At 43.2% G+C, this 16,953-nt stretch overlaps 1 protein-coding gene across 7 annotated transcripts in view; it reads left to right on the forward strand.

Moving 5' to 3' along the window:
• Positions 1–16,953, forward strand: part of suco (SUN domain containing ossification factor) — a 192,317-nt gene that overhangs the window by 105,514 nt on the left and 69,850 nt on the right. For 6 of the 7 annotated variants that reach the window (XM_060917568.1, XM_060917570.1, XM_060917572.1 and 3 more), the window contains exons 3-5: positions 1,559–1,672; positions 5,075–5,436; positions 12,591–12,759. In XM_060917568.1, coding sequence (XP_060773551.1) covers positions 1,559–1,672; positions 5,075–5,436; positions 12,591–12,759 — 645 coding nt within the window. The remainder of the gene's footprint in view (positions 1–1,558; positions 1,673–5,074; positions 5,437–12,590; positions 12,760–16,953) is intronic. The other variant, XM_060917569.1, reaches the window with a different exon arrangement.

Here is a 16,953-nt window from a genome sequence, read left to right on the forward strand (position 1 = left end):
GGCACCCAGTATGGTTTTCCGGCCTTGACCCTTACGCACAGAGATTCTTCCAGATTCTCTGAATCTTTTGATATTATGCACTGTAGATGATGATATGTTCAAACTCTTTGCAATTTTACACTGTCGAACTCCTTTCTGATATTGCTCCACTATTTGTCGGCGCAGAATTAGTGGGATTGGTGATCCTCTTCCCATCTTTACTTCTGAGAGCCGCTGCCACTCCAAGATGCTCTTTTTATACCCAGTCATGTTAATGACCTATTGCCAATTGACCTAATGAGTTGCAATTTGGTCCTCCAGCTGTTCCTTTTTTGTACCTTTTAACTTTTCCAGCCTCTTATTGCCCCTGTCCCAACTTTGAGATGTGTTGCTGTCATGAAATTTCAAATGAGCCAATATTTGGCATGAAATTTCAAAGTGTCTCACTTTCGACATTTGATATGTTGTCTATGTTCTATTGTGAATACAATATCAGTTTTTGAGATTCGTAAATTTTTGCATTCCATTTTTATTTACAATTTGTACTTTGTCCCAACTTTTTTTGGAATCGGGGTTGTATAAAAACAAATGTCGCTTAATAGAAATCATCGTGACCTTAAAGCTAGACGGCCTTTCGATTTCATAAAATCTGTGAAATTTAGTTCCCTCTGAAATTTGGTCATTGCGATTGTTTGTTTATTTCTGTAATATCTCAAAAGAAAAAAAAAACAGGCCATTCTGTGACTGGGAAGTTATTTCATTTGAGGCGATTCCCGAGCAAATAATGTGCATGAAACCGCTCACTTTGCGCAGTCAAGCAGACAGAAGTCCGTGTGCACGTGCGCAGGTTTACCACCACCACCTTTTGGGTGTTACGGCAGCTAGCGTCCACAGTGTTGCATTACTGCCATCTACAGGTTTACCTTGATAGTGCACTTACAGTTCTGTCATTCTGTCGCTAAAGGAACAGCTCATCACACCGAGGTGCTCACTGACCGCTGATATTTATTAGTTTGGTCCTGCGTTTCCTTTCCTTCGCAACATAACGTCTTTTTCTCTCATTCCGTTACTGTAGTCAGTCTTTCACGTTTCATTCGCACGCTTGCATCCTCCATTTTTTTCTCTCCTGTTTCAAATTTGTATCCCACAATGCCTTGCACAAACAGGGAAAGCCGACCACGTGATGCATGACGTAGTATCTTGAATTGGGTCATGGTGAAGCAGGAAAAAAGAGCGGAGAATTTTGGGCCGTGTGACCTTAAATTTATTAATTGTTCTATTAAAAAAATAAAAACTAATAAAATTTGGAAGTCTGTGATTCAAATTCAGTAGGTTTCGGTCCACTAAATAAAAACAATTGGGTGTCGGGGAAAATTCTTTTTATGGCCTACACTTGAAAAATCTGAAAGGCAGTATAGCTTTAATCAGGCAGTTAGGATAGATGTATTTCTGTGACCCCACACTTGAGCCCAGGTATATTCTCTGTCTGTTTGTTGTGGCGTTCTGGAAGGGGAATATTTTGCCCTTGACGTGTGTGGTTATTTATTTATTTATTTATTTTAAATCATCATCCTACCAGGTTGAGGAGGAATGGGAATCACAGGGATCATCTAGCGTGGATTTGGAGACGGAGAGAGCTGCACTAGAGGAGCAACTTGTTCAAGATGCAGCAGAAGACAGCAAACCTGAAAAGGTGCCTGGAAAAAAAAAATCTTAATGTCCAGTAGTTACTGTCCTGATGGTGTTTTTGTTTTTTGCATCAATGACTGCATTCAAATGTATGTATGTAATTGGGGTGTTTTTAAAAACCAGTAATTTTCATCTTGGATGGCTAATTCCAATCGCCCCCAATCATAACGACGTCTCTTGTTTACCACAACGCATTATGGAGGATCGCCGGGGTCAGCACTTGAGCAATATAGCGGATGTTAGATTAATTTTACATGAGGGCGATGTGAGAAGAGCAATTTTGCCATGCTCTGTCGTGGAAGACTATGAAATTGGTGATTTAAAGAAGTGGATAACATGCCGAGGCTTTACAGCAGGAAAATCTGAATCCAAATCAAGTCACTAGTCAATATCACTTGCCCCCCTATTTTGCGAGTACTACTTTTAAATTTATTTTTTAAAATATAAACATGCCCCGGGATCACAAAGCGACCTTAGACTTGAGTCTAAATTTGTTTCTTTTAATCTTCAGTTACTCCTTACCATTTTCTAAGACGCTTTGTTCCAATGAAATCTTCGCCTTGTACTTAATCTTGATCCAGCACGATGAACGTTACAGATGCAGTAAGGGGAAACTATTATGAAAAATCAACTTTTGACTTAAGTCTGCGATTGCTTCGTGATCCCGGGCCCAGATGAACAGCATCAGAACATTTTATAAATGAGTGAGGAGTTAAATAAAACTTGATATCAGGAAACATTACCAAAAAAAGTCTTTGGAAACCCGCTGATCTGCCGTGTCATTTACTTCAATAAACGCCGCTAGTGAGGTACACTGAACATTATACATACCCGAAAGAGAACCCTTCGTGGTTTGGGAGGTTTATCGGTCCGACAGGCTCGTCCGGCTGCCGAGTGCTTCGGTACGTCGAGAGGCAAAGGCCGAAGAAGGCGTCTTCATTTTACAGGCTTTGGAATATCACTAGTTTCAGACGATGAACCGTGTCGATTAGGGCTGTAACGATATGCGTATCGAAATCGCGATACGCAGAGCCACGATCCGTATCGCGATACAAGAAGGCAGAATCGCGGTACACCCTTTCAAACTTCTCCTCAGCCCAAAAACAGAGGCGCTTCCAAACTTCAATTTATGAATACTTTACTTTTTATTTAAATTACATTTTAAACTTACTTAAATTACTTTTATTTTTTTATATCTATTAGTAAGTCGTTTTTTCGCCGACCTGCGACAATCTTCTGCGAGTCACGCAACGTCCACACTCGCCACTGGCAGAGCATTCATTTCTTTTAAGCGGTCGCCATTCTGGTTGTGACGCGGGGAGCGAATCTGTAAACAAGCAGCTCATTGGCTGGCTAGGTGTGCCACAAGCCAATCACAATCACTTGACCGGAAAGGCATGCAGTGTTGCCAGATTGGGCAGGTTTAGGTGCTTTTTGGCTGGTTTTGAACATATTTTGGGGTGGAAAACGTTAGCAGTATCTGGCAACACTGAAGGCATGTCTGCTTGGGCGGAAGCCTTCTGCGGCAGTTACATTTTGACACGCGAGCAATGTTTCACCATAAAAATTCCGTAATTTCCATCTGTTTTCCGCGATCACAGAAAATCATTGGCCCTATGAGAGTGAGACAGTGAGAGAGCCCCCCCCAAAAAAAATCTTAACTGATTTTACACGATTTGGAAAAATTACTTTTTCAGAACCGAAAAAACCAGAGCTTCCGGCTCAACAGTATTATTTTGAGAAATAAAACAATCTTTGGATATACATTTGTTCATTTTTGCATACATATTACTCATTCTCTGCAGTGGTCTGAATTATTTGTTAAATAGTTAATGTAAGTAAGTAAATGTTAAGTCAAATTTACTACTTTAAAAAAAACATTAAAAAAAAAAATCGTGGGCGTATCGAATCGTGGGTCAAAAATCGCGACACGAATCGAATCGTGAGTTGGGTGTATCGTTACAGCCCGAGTGTCGATTGTTATAATCTTCTATAACCAAAGACCATTCCGCAGACCATGGAAATATCGCTGGGTTACAGTTTAAGTACATCTTTTTCACTGCAAAAAATTGAAAACTGAACTTGAGGAGAAAATTATTTAATACTCGTGAAATTATTTTTCTGCATGGACCGATAGTTTTTTACTTGATAAGACATCTTGGAATAAATTGGTTGCAATCTAGAACTAGGTTTAATAATCTCAGAACTGGTGTCTTGTATTCTTCTAATAGGAAATGCTAGATCTTTGCACTTGCCAAGATATATTTTTTTGCAGTGTTCCCACCAGGGACATGTAAGCTACAAACACGTGTCCATTTCGATTCAGTTGGAAGGTTTTCGTTGCGGATTTAAACTCCTCCATTTCTTCTCTTCTCCTCGACTGGCAGCTGATAAAAGCTCAAATTAGGTGTTCTGTCTGCTGTGGAGACAGTTAGGCACACGGCAGTTCACTTTAGGCAGCATGGTTAAAACCGGTTAGACAGAACAACGCAGTGTTTAATAAAGGCGAACGTAAACAATATAGCGGAGCTGACACCCGGTATCGCCCATAATGCATCGTGGTAAGCAAGCGATGATGTAGTTATGGGTTAGGGTTATTGTTCGATCTACGTTCACCGGATATGAGCAATCGTGCACTCCGATTGGCTACTCTACTATTTCGGGTCTCGGATCGTGTACCGTGAGTAGAGAAAAACAAAATGGCGGAACGTGTTGCTGAACCAACTGATGATGAAATAAAAACTCGACTTGAAAACAAAACCCCCAAAAAAGCAACAAAATATGGACTAAAAGTATTTGATGGTAAGAACGTATCTTTTGATTTTTCAAGAATTCTAGCATTTTTCACAAACTGCTACAGTCGTTTTGCCAGTTTGTTTACTTTCTAAGCGGAAATGATTTGTCGAACGTTTTGTATAAAGTTTCTTTTTTTTTTATTTATCGAATTTGCAAAAAATAAAAATACTGTTTTTGTTTTTTCAAAATCCAGTGAATGTGGATAGAGTAAAAGTTACTCCACTGAATCTCGTCGTACATGGCTTATAGCTCATGTACGATTTGATTTTGTGGAATAACTATTAATTATATGAAGTGTCATTGAGCTTTAAAAATATTTGAAACAACTTATTTTTCAACATAGCTTATGAGTACTTGCAATGCTTATTGATTTGATGCTTCTTTTGATGTGGTTCGATTGTTTTCTTCAGGAAAAGCGATATCTCTGAAGGTTCGTCCCCCTGATCGTTTGAAATGCCTCGTAAGAAGTTGGATCTTGTGATGTTTTTATAATTTAGCCTGCACAGAAACGCGATTAGCCACAACTCATGAAGCTGTGGTGGAAATCGATGCGCACTGGGACACTAAGAATTTGATACACGTGGCTAATTTTAGTTTTTGTTCTTTCAAGGCCGTGAGCATAGTCGAGCAGGTGGTGGAAGAGGAACAAGTTGTGCCGGAAACGCAGCAGCCAGAGGCGTATCCCAGCTCTGACCAGCAAGAGCCTGCTGAAGCACAACCCCCGCCGTTGTCGTCATCTCCATCATCGTTACCATCACCTCCAGCACAACAGGTGGAGGCAGAGATCCCGAACGTTTCACCCTCGCCGGACCACATTGCTGCTGCTGGTTCTTCTTCTTCTCCTCCCCCTGCTGAACCATCGTCAGATATCCAGATCAACCCAAACACTAATGCAGACGTTAGCGCTGACTCCGGGAATGCACCGGAACCTGCGTCGCCTACCTCACACACCTCCCTGGAAAGTCCCTCCAGGTGAGTACTGCCACATGCTGAATCGGAGGAATAGATGGGGACAGGAATTATTTACGAATTGGAAGTAGAGGTCTGCGCGGGACAGAATTTTCAGTCCCGCTCCCGCAAAGAATTGATTTTCAGTCCCGCTCCCGCCCGCGCCTGCCATATTTTGTCCCGCTCCCGCCCACAAATCCCGCATGATGCAGACGTTCGCGTTATTTCTCACGAAAGTTCTTGTCATTGGCTTGGGGAATTAAACATGCTGAGCTTAGCTGAGCTCTCCACTGACCGATCCTTCACCTAGCGCACGTAGCGAGGGTGCGCGTTACCAGGCGGCATGCTCAGCTGAGGCTTTACAGAGATACCCATTGTGAGCTTCACTAGAGGAGCTCTGCTCTTCTGCCATGATCAGAGATCTCAAACACGGAAGAGCGGAAAGGAATCGGAAACGTACGCGAGATTAAACCACTGTGGCAGCGGGGGCGTGGCCAAGCAGCAGTCTGTGAATGGAGGGCGGGGTCGGGGAAGGAAAGTGGCTAGGTCATTACACCTGATGTCAATTTGTGTGTTTGTTTGTTGCAGGGATGGAGTATAAAGGGAGGGGGAGAGGAGAGAAGAGGGATTTGCTCCTGACCACAACACGCGTGTGAGTGAGCGAATGAGTGAAAGTAAGCTGAAAAGCTCAGTGAGTGGGTGTGAACACGAACTCTCGCCTGCTGTGCTTCTGTGCTCCACCCACATCGGGGATTACAACAGTGGTGCCGAAACCCGGGACACGCAGTGCGGGTTTCGGCACCACTGTAGTAATCCCCGATAAACACAGTTCACTTTATTGAGCTTTTCAGCTTTCTTTCTTTCACTCGTTCACTCACACACACACACACACGTGTTGTGGTCGGGGAGCGAATCCCTCTTCTCTCCTCTCCCCCTCCCTTTATACTCCATCCCTGCAACAAACACACACAAATTGACATCAGGTGTAATGACCTAGCCACTTACCTTCCCCGACCCCGCCCTCCATTCACAGACTGCTGCTTGGCCACGCCCCCGCTGCCACAACCACATCGGCAAATATAGGCATCTTAAAATGTTTTTATTAATGCCAAATAAAATATCCAGCACAAATTATATATTATAGACATAAATTAATCATTTATAAATTTTATTTTAAACACATTTTTAGTTAGCGGGACTGCAGCTTATCACCTCTCCCGCCCGCTCCCGCATTGTGCACTCCCCCCTCCCGCCCGCAATGAGCTTTCAAAATTTGTCCCGCGCCGCACTGCTTTGCGTCGGGTCCCACGGGAGTGCAGGGCTCTAATTGGAAGACTTGGTTGGTTTAGTAATTCATCTCATCTCATTATCTCTAGCCGCTTTATCCTTCTACAGGGTCGCAGGCAAGCTGGAGCCTATCCCAGCTGACTACGGGCGAAAGGCGGGGTACACCCTGGACAAGTCGCCAGGTCATCACAGGGCTGACACATAGACACAGACAACCATTCACACTCACATTCACACCTACGGTCAATTTAGAGTCACCAGTTAACCTAACCTGCATGTCTTTGGACTGTGGGGGAAACCGGAGCACCCGGAGGAAACCCACGCAGACACGGGGAGAACATGCAAACTCCGCACAGAAAGGCCCTCGCCGGCCACGGGGCTCGAACCCGGACCTTCTTGCTGTGAGGCGACAGCGCTAACCACTACACCACCGTGCCGCCTGGTTTAGTAATTGTTTGTTTAATTCACATTTCCTGTAGTTAATTTGTGCACCAACGTATAAAGATTTCCCAGTTAAGTTTATAAAATTGCCTAAATTGAAATGAACTATGATTATACAGCTTTGACTTTATATTAAAAAAAAAAAAAAAAAAAGTATTTATTTGTTCAAACTTGGCCCAAATCACCAATATTGAGTGTTGCTATTGCTGTTGTACATGGGCTTGCTCCAGGAAAATCAGATAGACCATGGGGGCGGCACGGTGGTGTAGTGGTTAGCACGGTCGCCTCACAGCAAGAAGGTTCCGGGTTTGAACCCAGCGGCTGGTGAGGGCCTTTCTGTTAGGTTAACGTGGGGCGGCCTTGGGCTGAAGTGCCCTTGGGCAAGGTACCTGACCCCTGACTGCTCCCCGGGCACTGTAGTATGGCTGCCCACTGCTCTGAGTGTGTGCGTGTGTTCACTGCTTCAGATGGGTTAAATGCAGAGGATGAATTTCACTGTGCTTGAAGTGTGCATGTGACAAAGATTTCTTCTTCAAAACTGGTCAACTGTCCACAGGACTCAGGACGTCCATTCCTAATCTGTGCTGAAGCCGTCCTGGACCCTGGATAATATCCTCTTTCCTGACTTTTCTCCCTTTGCGCTTTCTTCTGTACTGTTCTCCATTTCTGTCCATCTGTCTTTTTATTTAAATACAAAATGAATAAAAGGCAACAGAAGTGCCTAATTTTACAAAAGATAAAGAGGGGTGGAAAGTATAAATATATAAACTACTAACTAATATAATAATGTCCTAAAATATGAACTATTCTATCTATTTAAAAAGAAACCGATTTATAAAAACCGATTTAAATCGGTCAGTTGGTACTCTAGGAAGTATGTACTGGTGCACTCTGTCCCTGAGCTGTCTAGTCCTTATTGACGGTAATTCACTAAGGGCAGGGTCAGTGGTTGTAATCCTATTCCGCAACTTCCAATCTCGGTTGTTCAAAATATCCATAATGAGGTATTTTTTGGAGCAGTACCCAAATTAATGAGCCCTAGCAAATAACTTATCTATTCGACTTACAATACCGTTCAAAAGTTTGGGGTCACTTTGAAATGTCCTTGTTTTTGAAAGAAAAGCACTGTTCTTTTCAATGAAGATCACTTTAAACTAATCAGAAATCCACTCTATATATTGCTAATGTGGTAAATGACTATTCTAGCTGCAAATGTCTGGTTTTTGGTGCAACATCTCCATAGGTGTATAGAGGCCCATTTCCAGCAACTAATGCCGCTTTTCCACTACCAACGCGGCTGAGCCGTGCTGAGTGGGGCTGTTGGAGCTGCATTTCGACTACAACCGCGCTGAACCGTGCTGGCTGGAAGTGGGTGGACACATTGGGTGGAGTTAGCGAAAGTGGGTGGACATCATGTGATGTCGTTAGGCGGCGCAAACAGTGACATCAGTGAGCTTTTAAGCGATAGTCTCACAACCCGGATAGTAAACAATAAACATGGAGGACATGGAGTCGTTAGTGTTGCTGGTCTTGGTGCTGTGGCTTGTTGTCACCGACAACGCCAACAGATACTGGCAAGAGCGTATAGATGAGGCGAGGCGCATAAGGCTTCAGAAATTCTCGTAATTCGTAATTCTTCTTCCGGGTTTACGGTGTTTACAGATCCCAGCGTGCTCGCGGGGCGTGTGTGGGCATGTGAGGACACTCCTCCTCACCAATCAGTGCACAGGGGAGTGTCTGCTCACGCCCCTAGCCCCACTCGGCTCGGTTTGGCTCGCTTCAGCCCCACTCCAAAACCGTGCGAGTTTTGGGGGCTGAGCAGGGCTGAAGCGAGCTGAGTCGTGCTGTTCTTAGATAGTCGAAACGCGAGCCATGTCGGGCTGAAGCGAGCTGAAAAAGGGTAGTGGAAAAGGGCCAGATCCCTCCAGTGTTCTAATGGTACAATGTGTTTGCTCATTGCCTCAGAAGGCTAATGGATGATTAGAAAACCCTTGTACAATCATGTTAGCACAGCTGAAAACAGTTGAGCTCTTTAGAGAAGCTATAAAACTGACCTTCCTTTGAGCAGATTGAGTTTCTGGAGCATCACATTTGTGGGGTCGATTAAATGCTCAAAATGGCCAGAAAAATGTCTTGACTATATTTTCTATTCATTTTACAACTTATGGTGGGAAATAAAAGTGTGACTTTTCATGGAAAACACAAAATTGTCTGGGTGACCCCAAACTTTTGAACGGTAGTGTATCTAAAATGATTATTTTCATCCTAAAATGTGGTCAAGATATCGGGACGTAAATATTAGAGACAACTAACACAAAGCTTACAGCCTTGTATTTAAAAGCACTATGGAAGTAGTGGATTCTGAATTGTCCAAAAAAAAAAAGTCCTCTCTGAGAATCACTTCATTTGTTTCTCCCAGCCCTGCTTAAAGCTACACTTAATCTTCTTTATCTTTATAGCAGATTACACAAAACTACCATACACACGTCAAAAAATTACCTGAAATCTGTTCTTTAACTTGTCCTTCACTTAAAAACTGGTACAAGAACCAGTTTGAATCAATTTGAATTTTGGACCCCTGTGACACAAACTTTGTACCCTGATTGGAAAACAACCCTTTTTTGTTTTGGGTTGTCATTTTAGAAATGGGCTATTTCTCTGTCACTCCAATCCCATAAATCAGTGTTCACCTTAATAATAATAATAATGATAATAATAATAATAATAATAATAATAATTTCAACTTGTATAGCGCCTTTCAAGAAACCCAAGGACGCTTTACAATTATAGACAAAGAAAAAAATAATAACAATAATAAATAAATGAATAAATAATAAAAAATAAAGTCCACCAAGTAGGAGTCAGGATGTAATTCCAGTGGTGTAGCAGCCACAGTCCCACCAAAAGGCGCATGAAAACGAGTCCCACATCTCTAGCACAGCCACCGTGACACCGTCAGCAACATCGCTCAAACACCACGCCATGGATCCACAAAGCGAGCACAGAAGCTCCGCCACGCAGAGCGCTGGCGTGTCCCAAACCGCCTGCACAGCTGCCGCGACGCCACCGAGCAACATCACTCGGAACATCACGCCAAGCATTAAAGCGCAGAGCACTGGACAACCACAAATGTTAAATGAGCAGCGAGCTCACTGCAGTCCACAGCTGGGAGCGCAGGCATCACCCACAGTGAACCAAGGCCTGGAGGGAACCAACGCCCAAAACTGGGTCCGGAGCTACACCACAGCTGGCGGACAAAACACTCAAACATCAAACTACACAAACACACAGAAAAAAAAAATAAATATAATGAAAATTGAAAAAGAAAATTAAAATAAAAAAAAAGCTCTGGTGAGAAGCGGCAGCCAGAATGCACACGACGTACTCTCAACCGGAAAGCCTCAGGAGCTTTTCTCAAAGCTGATGTAGGTGAAATAATGGTTTGACGAATAGTTTGAACTCGGTTAATGGTGCGTCTGTAATCCCAGTTGGAACGACTGAATGGGTGAAGGTGTGACTTTTCATGGAAAAGACAAAATTGTCTGGGTGACCCCAAACTTTTGAACGGTAGTGTAAATACTGACTATAGAAGGCACTGCCCCAGATCTCTATAGCATATGTAAATATGGATAATATTAAACTTTTGAAAAAGTAAATCTAAGCTGATAATAGGAAATTTATAATATTTACAGACTCTAAGGATATATAGACGACGACTAGCTTTGCTGAGGAGATTTTCAAAATGAGTGTCCCGATTTGTAGGATTCTCCTCAAACGTTACCTCCAACAGTTGAAGTTTATCTTTACGTTGAATGATGGTCAGTAGGTCGGGGGGGACGACTTGGTACTCTTTCCCCTTAAAGTGCCATTCCACCATTGGATGTATTCTTTGGCATAAAATACAATATATTTTATGACAATATGACTAGACAGAGAAATCTTTTAGCTTCAAAATGATATATCAGGGCGGCACGGTGGTGTAGTGGTTAGCGCTGTCGCCTCACAGCAAGAAGGTCCTGGGTTCGAGCCCCGGGGCCGGCGAGGGCCTTTCTGTGTGGAGTTTGCATGTTCTCCCCGTGTCCGCGTGGGTTTCCTCCGGGTGCTCCGGTTTCCCCCACAGTCCAAAGACATGCAGGTTAGGTTAACTGGTGACTCTAAATTGGCCGTAGGTGTGAATGTGAGTGTGAATGGTTGTGTGTGTCTGTGTCAGCCCTGTGATGACCTGGCGACTTGTCCAGGGTGTACCCCGCCTTTCGCCCGTAGTCAGCTGGGATAGGCTCCAGCTTGCCTGCGACCCTGTAGAAGGATAAAGCGGCTAGAGATAATGAGATGAGATGAAATATCAAACATAATTTTTTGACAACGACAAGTATATTAATTTTGCGACCAAAGTCACCTACCCTTTTAATTTCCGCGCGGTAGTGAAACGTGATGTCATCGGCAGGTTCCCCTTCTTGTGTACCACGTGTCTGTCTATTTTTAGACCAGGAAACCCCCAAAGTGAGAGAGTCATTTCTCTTCGTATATGGGGGCCAAAAAAATGGCTAAAAATTGAGTTAAACTTTCAGTTAGCTAGATTTATTGGTATTTTTATCGCGTTCTATCCGCCATTGCTGATATGTGCCACGTCACACGTCACGTGGTACACAAGAAGGGGAACCTGCCGATGACATCATGCGCGGAAATTAAAAGGGTAGGTGACTTTGGTCGCAAAATTTAATATACTTGTCGTTGTCAAATTGTTTGATATATCATTTTGAAGCTAAAAGATTTCTCTATCTAGTGATACCATTTATATATGTTGTCAAAATATATTGTATTTTATGCCAAAGAATACATCCAATGGTGGAATGGCACTTTTAGACGTTCCCACATTTTCTTAAGATGGATCATTTTGTTTTCGTCAGCCCACCTTATGAAAGAATACACTTCTAATTCAGAATCCTCAACAGAGCTTTTGCTGGCAGAAATGAGCACACTAAGAGTTATATTATCTGCATATTTAACTAACAGATTCCTAGGATTGATGGTAAATGGCGTATGATTGTTCCCGTCAGTGCACTAGAGGTTGGCAGTGCTGGTGCCCCACTAAAGAACTCTAGTGCCAGTCAGTGTGAGCTGGGCTCTGTGGCCCTCTTTAGCCAGCTCCTTGCCTCTGTCTCCACACTCAGCAGGTGAGTACTGAGCACCTCCAAGGTTACCCAACTTAGAACTACTCAAAACAACCAGGGTATCTTGATTACAGCTGGATAATGCAGTAACAGGAGCACCGGAAGCACAGTGGTTCCTCATCTGCCTCGCCCCTGCACACCCCCTTGTGTATTTCAATATGCTAATACTTTCACCTCTTGTCAAAACAAGCGGTTTGATCATTTGGGTGCAAAAATCCTGTCATCTGTTTTAATAGGCTTTTTTTTTTTTTTTCTTCCTTCATCTGTCTCTCTCTTCAGTGTATTGGTGGAATCAGTAGAGAATCAGGATCCAGGGACCGATGCTGACCTGACTGCCTCTCTGGATTCGGCTGAGCCGGTCCTCGCAGAGCCAGAGCACACAGTCAATGCCTCACACCCCTCAGAGGACCCAGTCAATGCCTCACACCCCTCAGAGGACCAGAAGGTGGTAAATACACGTGCCAAAATTATAATATGACTGAGAACTTCTTCATTAACGAACAAGCGTGTTTATTAATATCTAGCCTGTTGATCTTGGTATTCAGACTTTCTCCCCGTGCTCTAATCTAAAACAATGGTGAAGGAGTGTTTCAGTAGTGACCGGGAACACTACCTGTATTACACCAGGAAGGTGATGTAGTCTATTTTTGCAGTTTCTTCTGCAGAAGTGAGAAATTTTACTGTGACAACGGTCACAAAGTTTCCTTTGGAGGAAAAAACAAAAACACAGTATGTAAAGAGGCGTCTGCAGGGCTCAACATTAACTTTTAAACCCACTTGCCCTAGGGAGCAAGTGGGGTAAATTTCCACTTGCCCACCCCAATATGATCACTTGCCCCCTATTTTGCGAGTACTACCTTTTTATTTTTTTATTTTCATTAACACTTTTATTTATTTTTAGGAAAACCATAGCTTAGTTGTGAATTGCAACATAAAATGAAGCTCACACGTCGAGTTAAAGTTTGGTTATTGATTTATTAAGTTCGCTTATTGGTTACGTTTTACTTGTAAAGGACAATAACAGTTTTATCCAAAACAGTTTTTCCTGCCTTAGTTGATTAAATTTCCATTTCACATGCATGCAGCTGGCGGCACGGTGGTGTAGTGGTTAGCGCTGTCGCCTCACAGCAAGAAGGTCCTGGGTTCGAGCCCCGGGGCCGGCGAGGGCCTTTCTGTGCGGAGTTTGCATGTTCTCCCCGTGTCCGCGTGGGTTTCCTCCGGGTGCTCCGGTTTCCCCCACAGTCCAAAGACATGCAGGTTAGGTTTAACTGGTGACTCTAAATTGACCGTAGGTGTGAATGTGAGTGCGAATGGTTGTCTGTGTCTATGTGTCAGCCCTGTGATGACCTGGCGACTTGTCCAGGGTGTACCCCGCCTTTCACCCGTAGTCAGCTGGGATAGGCTCCAGCTTGCCTGCGACCCTGTAGAAGGATAAAGCGGCTAGAGATAATGAGATGAGATGAGATGCATGCAGCTGTTGTAAAGTTCAGTGTTTGTGTAGAACTCTCTCTCTGACTGTAGACTCATTACTCGATAATGTAGAAATCTATACAGGCCTAGAATTTATTTATTTATTTTTTCACCAGCCAGCCGGACTAGTTACCTTCCAAAGTAACTCGCCAAACAGAAAATCAACTAGCCAAAATTTGTTCATGTATGAATTTTACTTCTGTCAAAAATAACGCAAGAGAGTAGCTACCATTGTTCATGACCTAATGTGCATTTACAGTTGTGTTCAAAATTATTCAACCCCCAATGCTGTAAAGGGTTTTAGGGAATTCAGTGTACATTTGTAATTGTGTTCATAATGACATCTTACAAGGACTTGTTAAAGAACCAAATGCAACTAAAATGACATCAATTGCTTTTGTAATAAAGTATTAAATGGCCTTTTTGTGATTTCTTCATTGACACAATTATTCAACCCCTTTAAGGTGGTGTTTACATTAGACCGTATCCGTCTCGTTTTCGTCGCGGATGCACTGTCGTGCACATTAAAACGCCGAGAAACGACTCCACAGGCGGAACAACTTGAATCCGCCAGGGCCCACGTATTCAACCCAGTTCGTATCTGATCCGGTGCTGTGTAAACATTGAGGAACGAGGAAATGCAGTGCTGAGCTTTAGCTGACGTTGTCATTGGACAACGTCACTGTGACATCCACCTTCCTGATTCGCTGGCGTTGGGATCACACACACACAGCGGCTCAGTCCCGAATCACTGCTCGTGCGCTTCACTCGCGCGCTCTGTGAGCTGCGCAGGGCCGGAGTGCGCACCCTCCAGAGGGCACTCGCTGTTCAGGGCGGAGTGATTTGGAGCGCAGGAGGAAGCGCTGAGCTGCACTGAGGTTTATTTACACATTTCAACTTGTTTACCTCCTTCAGGCGCTTAAACTCAGTGAGAACATGAACATCACAGCCAGGTGTGTTTATCTGCTGGAGAAGGTGTTCGCTTGCCATCCTTCCACTTGCAAGTGGTGAGTGACTTGCTCATGCCCGATATGCACTGGGATCATGTGACGTGCCGTCTAATTAGTCATGTGATTAGCGTATCCGTGTATTGGCGTTGCTGTGTGCATGCGAATCGTTTTAAAAACGTTAATCTGATGATCTGCTGATACGGTCTAATGTAAACACCACCTAAGACTACCACTCTTAAGAACAGATGTTCATTCAAGTGTTTTCAATCAGGTATTGAAAACACCTGTGGATGTCAACGAGCATCAAGCAAGGATAATAAGCACCAATTAGGCAGATTTAAAAGGACTGATACTCAGCTCCTTCTAGACATTTACTGGTGTGTTGACAAACATGGTGAAGGCAAGAGAATGGTCCCAGAAGACAAGAGAAGAGGTTATTTCTCTTCACAAGAATGGCAATGGATATAAGATTTCCAAAATGTTAAACATTCCAAGAGATACTATCGGAAGCATCATCTGTAAATTCAAGGCAAAGGGCACAGTGGAAACGCTACCTGGTCGTGGCAGAAAGAAGATCCTGACGGCGACTGCTGTGCGCTACCTGAAGCGCCAGGTGGACAAAAATCCCCGTGTGACTGGTGAGGAACTGAAAAAAGATCTGTCAGATGTGGGCATTGAGGTTTCAGCACAGACAATAAGGCGCACACTGCGTAATGACGGCCTCTATGCCAGAACTCCCAGGCGCACCCCCTGTGCTGACTCCAAAGAATAAGAAAAGTCGACTGCAGTATGCCAAAAGTCATCTGGACAAGCCACAAAAGTTTTGTGAAAGTGTTCTGTGGACTGATGAAACTAAATTAGAACTGTTTGGGCCCATGGACCAGCACTATGTTTGGAGGAGGAAGAACCAGGCCTATGAAGAAAAGAACACCTTGCCTACTGTGAAGCATGGCGGGGGGCCAATTATGCTTTGGGGCTGTTTTGCTTCTAATGGTACAGGGAAGCTTCATTGTGTGCAGGGTACCATGAATTATCTTCAGTACCAGGAAATCTTGGAAGAAAATGTGATGGAGTCTGTCACAAACCTGCGGCTTGGGAGACGTTGGACCTTTCAACAGGACAATGATCCTAAGCACACATCCAAGTCCACTAGAGCATGGTTGAAGATGAAGGGCTGGAACATTCTGGAGTGGCCATCGCAGTCACCAGACTTAAATCCGATTGAGAACCTCTGGTGGGACCTAAAGAAGGCAGTTGCAGCGCGCAAGCCTAAGAATGTGACTGAACTGGAGGCTTTTGCCCATGAAGAATGGGCTAAGATACCCGTTGGTCACTGCAAGACACTTGTCAAGCTATGCTTCACGCTTGAAAGATGTTATAACTGGAAAAGGATGTTGTACTAAGTACTAAGAATGAATGTCACTTGGGGGTTGAATAAAACTGATAATGATGTGAGCACAGAAAAGACATTTGTGGTAATTTTATTATAAATGTTAGATTATATTTTTCTAATTTACAAGTGCCTCTTTGATTTAATTGTAAATAAGATGACTGAAATGATCAAAATCAATGTCAAACTGGCCAAAACACTTAATGTCAGTGGGGGTTGAATAATTGTGAACACAACTGTATTTCAAGACCTGAGTATTTTGATACTGTTGTTAAATGCATACAACTCCGATTCCAAAAAAGTTGGGACAAAGTACAAATTGTAAATAAAAACGGAATGCAATGATGTGGAATTTTCAAAATTCCATATTTTATTCAGAATAGAACATAGATGACATATCAAATGTTTAAACTGAGAAAATGTATCATTTAAAGAGGAAAAATTAGGTTTTTTTTTTTGTTTTTTTGTTTTTTTTCTTCCATGCCAACACATCTCAAAAAAGTTGGGACAAGGCCATGTTTACCACGGTGAGACATCCCCTTTTCTCTTTACAACAGTCTGTAAACGTCTGGGGACTGAGGAGACAAGTTGCTCAAGTTTAGGGATAGGAATGTTAACCCATTCTTGTCTAATGTAGGATTCTAGTTACTCAACTGTCTTAGGTCTTTTTTGTCGTATCTTCTGTTTTATGATGCGCCAAATGTTTTCTATGGGTGAAAGATCTGGTCTGCAGGCTGGCCAGTTCAGTACCCGGACCCTTCTTCTACACAGCCATGATGCTGTAATTGATGCAGTATGTGGTTTGGCATCGTCATGTTGGAAAATGCAAGGT

Source organism: Neoarius graeffei, chromosome 3, assembly GCF_027579695.1.
Source record: "Neoarius graeffei isolate fNeoGra1 chromosome 3, fNeoGra1.pri, whole genome shotgun sequence".
Lineage (NCBI taxonomy): Eukaryota > Metazoa > Chordata > Actinopteri > Siluriformes > Ariidae > Neoarius > Neoarius graeffei.